This window comes from Bombina bombina, chromosome 3 (assembly GCF_027579735.1).
Source record: "Bombina bombina isolate aBomBom1 chromosome 3, aBomBom1.pri, whole genome shotgun sequence".
Lineage (NCBI taxonomy): Eukaryota > Metazoa > Chordata > Amphibia > Anura > Bombinatoridae > Bombina > Bombina bombina.
Window position 1 is genome coordinate 751,611,301 of NC_069501.1, and position 12,392 is coordinate 751,623,692.

The 12,392-nt window shown below is 35.6% G+C and overlaps 1 protein-coding gene across 1 annotated transcript in view; it reads left to right on the forward strand.

The window, feature by feature from the left end:
• The window catches only part of DMD (dystrophin), a 4,487,195-nt gene that overhangs the window by 1,030,404 nt on the left and 3,444,399 nt on the right, over positions 1–12,392 (forward strand). Inside the window, exon 6 of the mRNA XM_053707599.1 lies at positions 4,275–4,447. Coding sequence (XP_053563574.1) covers positions 4,275–4,447 — 173 coding nt within the window. The remainder of the gene's footprint in view (positions 1–4,274; positions 4,448–12,392) is intronic.

Below are 12,392 nucleotides of genomic sequence, written 5' to 3' on the forward strand. Positions count from 1 at the left end.
AAAAGTTAAGTTTTAAACTCGCCTTCTACAGGGCTTCTTTACCTATGGTATGACAAGCTAGTATTCAACTTGTGCTGTTGAGTGCTATCTTAGTACACTCTTTCAATTGCGTATAGCAATTGAGACCTTTAAATATTTCCCCTGCAGGTCTTGGAGTTAATTGTTCCACAAGATCACTCCCAACACTAAGGGGTCAATTTATTAAATACTGTAGCGAATCATGTCCGTCCGGCATCGCTAAATGTTGACAGCATGTAAAATGCTTGTGCAATGCCACCCCCTGCACATTCACGGCCAATCGGCCGCTAGCAGGGGGTGTCAATCATCCTGATTGTATCTGATAAGGATGATTGCAGTCCACCACCTAAAAGGTGGCAGAGAGGTTAAGGAGCAGCAGTCTTACGACTGCTGTTCTTTACTTCTGTTTCCAATGAGCCGAAAACTATGGGTGTAGATAGCAGCATCGGCTGCTTATTAAATCTACCCCTATAGGTACAAATAAAATTACTCTTAGTGTAGGTAACACCATCCAAGCCATTATTGAAAGAAGCACGACTCCCTATATTCCTACACTTAACTCACTACTCTGCAACCAGATCCAACATGCATATATCATACCCTGGGTTCTCCAATGTGCTAAACTTCTTCTGTTTAGCACAGCCCAGCGCTTCATATGCTCCTGCTGGTCTTAGCTAAGTGTGGCCCAGGCTACAGCCACACTTACCAGGTAAGACCATTGAGGCCTTATAGCCTAAAAGGAGAGAGCTGAACACAAGAGAGTTATAGTTGCATGAGAAAAACTGGCCACCTTTCCAAGATATGTAGCAATATTTAATTGCTTACATTTCTATCTCACCTCAACTTTAGACTGGTGAGACTTCCATAGTTTACAGTTTATATAGTTCTAAGTATGATAATACCTCATTACTACTTCAAATTGTGGTGGAATGTATTGGAGCTGGGATCCTGCTGATCAATATTTCTAAAGATCTTCAGTTTAGATAAATATTTTGAATTGCTCAAATATCCATAAATAATATTATGACTGTGTGCCAGAAAGGGTCAGTTCAGGATTAAATGTATCAGTGTTTTTCTTTAATTGATTAGAAGTTTAAATTTGAAAATGTTTTGGGTTTGCGATGAACTAATGTTGTTCTAATGGTTTTGCATTCTTAAAGGTATAGGAAAGTCAAACTTAAAACTGCATGATTCTGATAGAGTATGTAATTTTAAGATACTTTTAAATTAACTTCTATTTTCAAATGTGCTTCATTCTCTTGGTATCCCTTGTTGAAAAAGAATACGCACATATCTTACACTAGTGGGAGCTAGCTGCTTATTGGTGTGCGCACATTTTTCTCCTGTGAGTGGCTAACTAGATGTGTTCATCTAGCTGTCAGTAGTGCAATGCTGTTCCTTCAGCAAAGGATAACAAGAGCATGAACCACATTTGACGATAGAGGTAAATTGGAAAGTTGTTTAAAACTGTATGTTCTATCCAAATCATGAATGAAAATTTTTAAGTGCTGGTCCCTTTAAATTGCACTTTCTTTTGTTTGGTTGTCGTGTTTTTTTATAATGCACATTGTACTATATATTTTTATATTTAAATTAACTGGTTTTGCTCATTAAAGGGACAGTATATACCAGAATTTGTATTGTTTTAAAACAGAGCTTTCCAAACTTTTCATGTTGGTGACACACTTTTTAGACCTACTTAATTTTGCGACACAGTAATTCAGTTGTACTAGCTAACAAGAGGTTAAACTAACTTGTTTTAAGAGATACGGACACATACATAAATGATATAATAACGAAATGCGATAATTACATTGCAGTTGATCTAAATCTGCCTGTTGTTATCTTATTATTAATATAACTTATTAATAATAAACTACAGGCTTATTTAGATAAACTGCACTATAATTATATAACTAGCAGCAGTCTTGAAAACAAGCCACTATTCTTTATTCACAATCACAACCTTAGTATATCTTTTCTTTCTGACTAATTTATATAAAGCTCCAGGGAGGGCAAATTTAGGGCAGTTGGCATCTTTGGGGGTGATAGAGCAATACATTGGGAGAATATCACCCTCTTATTACTAAGTCCCAACTGATTTGTTATTAGCAAACATGGAAGGGGGAACTTAGAATGTAAAAAAAAAAGGAAGAGAAATAATAACAACCTGTTGTTCATGGGAATTTATTAGCAATGTGAATATATTACCAGCTAGTTTCAGAAAGAGCCACCATCACATTGCTTGTCTGAGACATGTTTGCTATTGCTAATACAAATCAGTTTGGCATTAGTGACAGTTCTAGGAGGGTGATATGCTCCCCAAAGATGCCAGCTCCCCTAAATTTCTAGACTTCTGATCAGGTAAAGTTTCTTTTTCGGAATCTAAACAGATTAACCCCACCGATACCAGAAAGAGCTGGAATTCAGCCATTGTCATTACAAATGTTAAAACACTGTGCCAAAGTGAAACATATGGACATGCCATAGTTATAGTGTGAGGACAATGGACAAGCACCACAGCACAGGTCTTGCCATGCATAAACAATGCAGAGAACAGTTTGCGTCACAAAATTCTAAAAAGATATTTTTGAATAAATCTTCTTCCCTAAGTTTCCTTTCTGTCTACTTGAGTCACTCGTCACTGAGTCACTTTCCCACAACTACTAACTCTCTCTAAGGCTAAGTGCAGTGTCACATGATGTAGGCATGGCCCTCCAAACCCGCAAAAAAAATGTGGGTAGCGCAATGGAGGCGCTGCATGCTGCTGCATCAAGGAGGAGACCGAGTCTGACCCAGACACCAGTGTCCATGTATGGACAACTTGACGATCCCTGGACATAATGTTATGCACTTCGCGACTTTGCGCAACACACCTACACACTGCCGACTACACACTAATGTGCACACAGTTTGGAAAGCACTGTTTTAAAAGTTAGATAATCCCTTTATTACCCATTCCCTAGTTTTGCATAACCAACACATTTATATTAATACATGTTTTACTTCTGTGATTACCTTTTATCTAAGCCTCTGCAAACTGCCAACTTATTTCAGTTCGTTTAAAAGGTAACTCTATGTGCGTGAGCACAATGTTATTTATATGACACACATTAACTAGCACCCTCTATTGGTTAACTGTCAAAATGCATTCAGAGAAGAGGCAGCCTTTAAGGTCTAAGAAATTAGCATATGAACCTCCTAGATTTAGCTTTCAGCTAAGAATACCAAGTTAACAAAGCAAATTAAAGTAGTAGATTAAAGTAAATTGGAAAGTTGTTTAAAATGACATGCCCTATCTGAATCATGAAACTTTCTTTTGGACTAGACCATCCTTTTAAAACCATCACCTGTACTTAAGGACATGCCCATAAAAATGTATAGTAGACCTGCTAACGCTATCTAAGTCTAAATGTAGTAAGGTATTGAAGTGCTAATTATGGATGAGCACAACCAGCTATTTAAGATACATTTTCTGTCTCTCTTCACTGAGAGATTATTCAGTGCTATTGTCTGCCATTTACATATCTTTTCTACAAAGATTAAATTTTAATCATATTTTTAGTGTATATTTTGGTATAGGCAAAATTAGATATTTAGAATAGCAAAATAAAGATAAAAATGTTTGCTTACAATTTAATATACTCCAGCTGATACAATGGACCACTGTGAACACATTAAAGGGACATAAAACCCACAATTTTTCTGTCATGACTTAGAGCATACAATTTTAAATGACTTTCCAAATGTATTCTATTATTAATTTACTTCAATACCTTGCTATCCTTTGTTGAAGGTGCAGCATGCACTACTGGGAGCTAGCTGAACACATCAGGTGAGCAAATGGCAACGAGCATATACTGTAAGTGCAGCCACCAATCAGCAGACAGCTCCCAGCAACATATTGCTGCTCCACAGCCTACCTATGTATGATTTTAAACCAAGAGAAGCAATTGAATGAAGCAAATTTGATAATAGAAGTAAAATGGAAAAGTGTTTAAAATTGAATGTTTCATCTGAATCATGAAATAAAGTTTTGGGGTTTTATGACCCTTTAAAGGGAAAAACGTTTTAGTGTACAATGTCACTTTAAAATCTGGTTATTCTTTAGAGGAATCAAAAATTAATTTTAAAAAGCATGGTTTATGGTGATAAGTATATAAGTGATTCCTATGTTTGCTTATTTATATAACAAATAAATGTTTAATGTTAAATAAATAATATTTGCGGCACTGACAATGCTTTAACCCATTCAGGTGAAGAATGTAATGAAAGAAATTATGGCCAACTTGCAACAAACTAACAGTGAAAAAATCTTACTTAGCTGGGTCCGCCAATCAACTCGCAATTACCCACAAGTCAACGTTATCAATTTCACCAGCAGTTGGTCTGATGGATTGGCTTTTAATGCACTTATCCACAGTCACAGGTAGGAAAATAAAAGTCTAAAGTTTTAACAAATATTCAGTTCACCTTTTTTCTTGATATTTCCATTTATTGATTTTTTTTCTTCTTACAACAAGCAATGTCTTCTCTAGAAAAATAAGCTTAACTAGCTGTAAACTGCACACAAAATAGAAAAAAAAAATAGCTTAAATTTAGTCACAAAATGCTCAAATTAAATTTTGTGGGGGAAAAAATGTGTATCTAGCAATGATTATTGAAAAATAGTTATTTTTATGAATTTTTCTCTCTGTGCTAAATATATGATATTACTCAAATTGGCTTTTTTGTTTACACTATATATATATATATATATATATATATATATATATATATATATATACATATATATATATATAGATAGATAGATAGATAGATAGATAGATAGATAGATATAATATTAATTATAACTATTTTCAGCAGAAACTCGTAGTCACCATCTTGTTTTAAGATGGAACTGGTGCTTTAATAGGGTGACCATATTGCTGTTTAAAAAGGGACACATGAAAAATACATGTCAGGGCAGTTTAAAGAAATGTTTTGCATTAGTTCAATTATAAGAACCCTGACACATGTATTTTTCATGTGTCCTTTTTTAAAGCGGAAATATGGTCACCCTATGCCTTAACAAACAATCACCTTGATTACGAGTTTTGCACTACAGTGCGTTACAGATTTTAATGCTGAAAAATTGGCCATTACACTGGAATGGCCAGGAACACATATTGCTAGTCGTGTCGGTTTTTGTGTGGGATTTTCATAGCACCGGTATTACAGGTTGTGCATTCAGGCTAAAAAGCTTGTGTTACAGCCTATACCGAAACGATGCATACCGCCATCTGAGAGCAGTAGTTATGGATTTTATGTAACAAAAATGTTTCACAAAACTCATAACTTAAGTGTTACAAAGTACACTAACACCCATAAACTACCTATTAAGCCCTAAACCGCCACCCTCCCACATCGCAAACACTATATTAAACCTATTAACCCCTAATCTGCCCCCCACCCACTTTGCGACTATTAAATAAAGTTATTAAACCCTAATCTGCCACCCACCTACATCGCCAACACTATTTAAATATATTTACCCTAACCGCTGCTCCCCGACATCACCGACACTAATAAAAGTTATTAACTTCTAATCCGCCGCACCCCAACATCGCTGACACCTAAATAAACCTTTTAACCCCCCACATCGCCAACACTTTAATAAAGTATTAACCCCTAAACCTCCAGCCCCCCCACATAGTAACTACTAAACCTATTAACCCTTAGACCGCCAGACCCCAACATTGCAAAACACTAAATTAAACTATTAACCCCTAAACCTAACACCCCCTAACTTTAAATTAAAATTACAGTATAACTATATTTAAATAAATAAAAACTTACCAGTGAAATAAAAATAAACCTAACATTAAACTATAAGTTAAAGTAACATAACCATTCTAATAAAATAAAAAAATACTACCAATAAAAAAACCAAAACACTGAGAGAAAAACTTAAAAAATCTAAAATTACGAAAAATAAAAAACACTATGCTTAAAAAATAAATAAATGAAATTATCAAAAATAAAAACAATTACACCTAATCTAATAGCCCTATAAAAATAAAAAAGCCCCCCAAAATAAAAATACCCCCTAACCTACAATAAACTACCAATAGCCCTTAAAAGGGCCTTTTGTAAGTTAAACAGCTCTTTTACCCATAAAAAAATACAAAGTCCCCCCAACAGTAAAACCCACCACCAAACCAACCCTCCAAAATAAAAAAAAACATAACTCTAAAGAATACTAAACTACCCATTGCCCCTTAAGGGGCATTTGTATGGGCATTGTCCTCAAAAGGGCATTCAGCTCTTTTTCACTGCCTTTAAAAGGGCATTCAGCCCTTTCCCAAGTGCCCATCCCTAATCTAAAAAACAAAACAAAAAAAAAACACACATAACGCTAACCCCAGAATATCTATTCATGGTTCATGAAGTCAGGACATCCATCTTCATCCAGGCAGCGAGAAGTCTTCATCCAGACGGCGATACCTTCATCCATCTCAGGAACGTCTTCTATCTTCATTCCTGTGGAGCAGAGTGGAGCTATCCTTGAAGTAGTTCCCATCCTGCGCAGAGCGTTCTCTTCATACAGTCACCACTGTACACTGAAGTTGAATGCAAGGTAGCTGTTTAAAAATGGTGTACCTTGCATTCCTATTGGCTGATTTGATTATTCAAATTTAAATCAGCCAATAGAATGAGAGCTTCTGAAATCCTATTGGCTGTTCAATACAGTCAATAGGATCAGAGCTACTGAAATCCTTTTGACTGATTTGAACAGGTTAGGTTAGGTTAATGTATAGTTTAATGTTAGGTTTATTTTTATTTCATAGGTAAGTTTTTATTTCTATTGTTATTTTAATTTAAAGTTAGGGGGTGTTAGGTTTAGGGGTTAATAGTTTAATTTAGTGTTTTGCTATGTTGGGGGGCTGGCGGTTTAGGGGTTAATAGGTATTGTATAGGTCAACTATATAATTCTGATATATCCAACAAATCAGCTGAAACACGATTGAATTACCAATGATACCACAATCTACTACTGTATAGAATTATTTTTTTAGCAAAGGCTAAAGTATAGTATAGGTCAAATATGTAACAAAATCAGCTTGAACACGAATGAGTTACCAACAATTCAACAATCATCTATTATATAGAAAAAGGTTTATTTTAAAGTATTGTATAACAATACAAAGACTTCAGCTTGAAACAAACAATACCTAAATCAAGTTATACTTTGTATCCAAGTTCTACGCATTTCAGCCCTATAAAAAGGGCCTTTCTCAAGAGTCTTGAGAAAGGCCCTTTTTATAGGGCTGAAACGCGTAGACGTGTTCATATTTGAATTTGTGAGGCTGTATATACTTCTAGGATCGCACTTTTGGGTGAGTCGAGTACCGATAGCTCATATTCCATAAATATACTTGTTAGAGTGTTATTTCTTTTTTCTCCTATAGGTATATATCTGGATTTAAATTATTGTTTTTAATTTTCTTCAACGGGATACTACAATGAACAACGGTTCTTTTAGGATTCAACGCATCTTATTGGGATATAATCGCATCTTATTGGAACATTAATTGGGACTTTTCTGGGATACTTGTTCACAATGACATATTCATAATGACATTTTTGAAAGGACTTAGTGTGCCGGCACATATCTTTATTTAGTAAAAAAAAAAAATTGTAATATTTTATGTAATTTTATATGTAATTTTTTATGTAATTTTATGAATTTAAGTATTACATACATCCTTAGATAATTGATAATTATCACAGTTTACACCTGGGTAATCACATATGGTAATTTACATAAGGTTAAACATATTGTTCTTTAGTTTCTTTGAGATATACTGTTAACTGTTAACCTCTAATTGGGGTATCAGAGAGGTAATCACTTATATCACTTTAATATTTCTTTCTTCTTTTCTTCATTTCACATCTTGTATATATAAATTGCAATTTCTGGCATATTAGCATATTACCCAATATGGTATTTGTTCTTAACTTGGATACAAAGTATAACTTGATTTAGGTATTGTTTGTTTCAAGCTGAAGTCTTTTTATTGTTACACAATACTTTAAAATAAACCTTTTTTTATATAACAGATGATTGTTGAATTGTTGGTAACTCATTCGTGTTCAAGCTGATTTTGTTACATATTTGACCTATACTATACCTTAGCCTTTGCTAAAAAAAAATTATATAGAGTAGTAGATTGTGGTATCATTGGTAATTCAATCGTGTTTCAGCTGATTTGTTGGATATATCAGAATTATATAGTTGACCTATACAATACTTTAGCCTTTGGCGCTCCCAATTCCATCTATTCTTGCTATTCCTCTATATAGACTTTGTTAGGAAGTCTTTTTTGGTGAGCTTGTATTTAACCTAGGCGCTGGTAACCATATATTTCCGTTTAAAGCTTATGTTAGGGTGTTAGGTTTAAAAGTAACTTTTTTTTCCCCTAGACATCAATGGGGTTGCGTTACAGTTTTTCATTCGCACTTCGGGTGTTTTTTTTCTTACACTATGTCCCCATTGATTTCTATGGGGGAAAGCGTGCACGAGCACGTCAAATAAGCACTTGCTTTAAAGACTTAATACCAACAGTGGCAGACCAAAGCCTGATATCTGGAGTGGCAATGTGCCAGATTATTGTGTGACACATATGCCCATACAAACACACATACCTACACACACAAACATGCATATATACACACATGCACATACATACACAAACACACATATATACACACATGCACAAACACACGCATTCACATATATACAAACATACATGCACATACACATACTGTATATACACATACACACATATATACACAAACACACATGCACATACACACACATACACAAACGTATATATATATATATATATATATATATATATATATATTTATTTATACACACACACACATGCACATACAAACACATTCACATATATTCAAACATACATGCACATACACATATATACACATACAGACATATATACACAAACACACCCACATTCACACATACAAATAAACACACACATATATACCAACACACACATGAACTTACATACATACACATGCGCATACACACATGAACTTATACACATACATATGCACTAACACACATACATGCACATACACACACATTTACATATATACAAAGACACACACATATACACGCACGCACATAAATGGACATACACATATACACAAAAACACAAATATACACACACACAAGCACATACACAAACATACACATATACACAAACTAATAAACACACATACACACAATCACACACAACACAACACACACACACATACACAAGCACACACATACACAAGCACACACATAAGTAAAATACCATTTACTATGTGAAGTCAAGTAGTTAACTTGCAATGTGGGAGCTTAAGCCGGTGGTTACAGAGGAAGCACTTTGTGTAATAGCGTTATCTGCTGGCATCAAACGGTTCAGTTTAGTGCTGGGGCAGCATGTGCATTACCTCTCTCTCTCACGGCTCAATGATTGAAAGCTCTCTGGGCTGGCGAGATTATTAATGAATTCTCGCCTGTCCTTCTATTTCCCTGGTGGAATGATCTAAAGCCATTTTTTACCCTGAAAACAGGGTGTCTCGCTAAGGGGCGTATACTGCATTTTCATAAGAAATGTGCACAACAAAATTCGTATTTTAAACATTATACAAAACAAATATTTGAACCATTCACACAAAAATAAGCAGGGAAAAAATGTATTGTTAAGGTGCATCAAAAATCGTAACAAAATTCTTCACCAAAATTTGTATGTTAACAAAAAAGTAAAATTAGTATGTAATTTACACAGGAATAAATCAAATTAAATATTCACAGCCTAAATCGTAATTGTAGTACACTGGATGTGCAAAAATCACACCGAAATTTGAATTTATAAATACAAAATGCAAAGCGTAATTGTTGTTTTTTCGTAAAATGGGCTGAACTTGGGCGTTCCATGGGCGTATATGACAATGTCTCACTAATCCCAGCGTAATTCTATAAAGATTTTTGCACTGCAGATATCACAGTTTTTTCTCGCCAACTGAAAGGTGGCGAGCTTTTCTCAAAACAATATGAACACTAATAACCCCAATAGAAAAACAAATGCATACTAAAATATAGACGAATGTAAGATGCTATAAGCAGAAAGCAGCGTAATGTGAGTTATATTGGCTGCAGGATGGCGGATCGGGGGGGGTGCAACAATACAATTGCTTCCCCCAAAAGTAGAACCACATACCCCTAATCTAACCCAAACCCCCCTGAAATAAACCTAACACTAAACCCATGAAGATCTTCCTACCTTATCTTCACCATGCCAGGTTCACCGATCGCTCCAGGCTCCAAAATCTTCATCCAAGCCCAAGCGGGGGCTGGCGATCCATAATCCGGCTGAAATCTTCTATCAAGCGGCGGCTGAAGAGGTCCAGAAGAGGCTCCAAAGTCTTCATCCTATCCGGGAAGAAGAGGAGATCTGGACCGGCAACCATCTTGATCCAAGCGGCATCTTCTATCTTCATCCGATGACGAACGGCTCCATCTTGAAGACCTCCAGCGCGGATCAATCTTCTTCTTCCGACGTCCAACTGAAGAATGAAGGTTCCTTTAAGGGACGTCATCCAAGATGGCGTCCCTCGAATTCCGATTGGCTGATAGGATTCTATCAGCAAATCGGAATTAAGGTAGGAAAATTCTGATTGGCTGATGGAATCAGCCAATCAGAATCAAGTTCAATCCGATTGGCTGATCCAATCAGCCAATCAGATTGAGCTCGCATTCTATTGGCTGTTCCGATCAGCCAATAGAATGCAAGCTCAATCTGATTGGCTGATTGGATCAGCCAATCGGATTGAACTTGATTCTGATTGGCTGATTCCATCAGCCAATCAGAATTTTCTTACCTTAATTCCGATTGGCTGATAGAATGCTATCAGCCAATCGGAATTCGAGGGACACCATCTTGGATGACGTCCCTTAAAGGAACCTTCATTCTTCAGTTGGACGTCGGAAGAAGAAGATTGATCCGCGCTGGAGGTCTTCAAGATGGAGCCGTTCGTCATCGAATGAAGATAGAAGATGCCGCTTGGATCAAGATGGTTGCCGGTCCGGATCTCCTCTTCTTCCCTGATAGGATGAAGACTTTGGAGCCTCTTCTGGACCTCTTCAGCTGCCGCTTGATAGAAGATTTCAGCCGGATTATGGATCGCCAGCCCCCGCTTGGGCTTGGATGAAGATTTCGGAGCCTGGAGCGATCGGTGAACCTGGCATGGTGAAGATAAGGTAGGAAGATCTTCATGGGCTTAGTGTTAGGTTTATTTAAGGGGGGGGGTTTGGGTTAGATTAGGGGTATGTGGGTGGTGGGTTGTAATGTTGGGGGGGGGTATTGTATGGTTTTTTTTACAAGCAAAAGAGCTGAATTATTTGGGGCATGTCCTGCAAATGGCCCTTTTCAGGGCTGGTAAGGTAAAAGAGCTTTGAACTTTTTTAATTTAGAATAGGGTAGGGCATTTTTTTATTTTGGGGGCTTTGTTATTTTATTAGGGGGCTTAGAGTAGGTGTAATTAGTTTAAAATTGTTGTAATATTTTTCTAATGTTTGTAAAAAAAAAAATATTTTTTGTAACTTAGTTATTTTTTATTTTTTGTACTTTAGTTAGTTTATTTAATTGTAGTTATTTGTAGGTATTGTATTTAATTAATTTATTGATAGTGTAGTGTTAGGTTTAATTGTAGATAATTGTAGGTATTTTATTTAATTAATTTATTGATAGTGTAGTGTTAGGTTTAATTGTAACTTAGGTTAGGATTTATTTTACAGGTAATTTTGTAATTATTTTAACTAGGTAACTATTAAATAGTTCTTAACTATTTAATAGCTATTGTACCTGGTTAAAATAAATACAAAGTTGCCTGTAAATTAAATATTAATCCTAAAATAGCTACATTATAATTATAATTTATATTGTAGCTATATTAGGGTTTATTTTACAGGTAAGTATTTAGTTTTAAATAGGATTAATTTATTTAATAAGAGTTAATTTATTTCGTTAGATAAAAATTATATTTAACTTAGGGGGGTGTTAGTGTTAGGGTTAGACTTAGCTTTAGGGGTTAAAAAATTTATTAGAATAGCAGTGAGCTCCGGTCGGCAGATTAGGGGTTAATGTTTGAAGTTAGGTGTCGGCGATGTTAGGGAGGGCAGATTAGGGGTTAATACTATTTATTATAGGGTTATTGAGTCGGGAGTGAGGCGGATTAGGGGTTAATACATTTATTATAGTAGCGGTGCGGTTCGGTCGGCAGATTAGGGGTTAATAAGTGTAGGTAAGTGGCGGCGA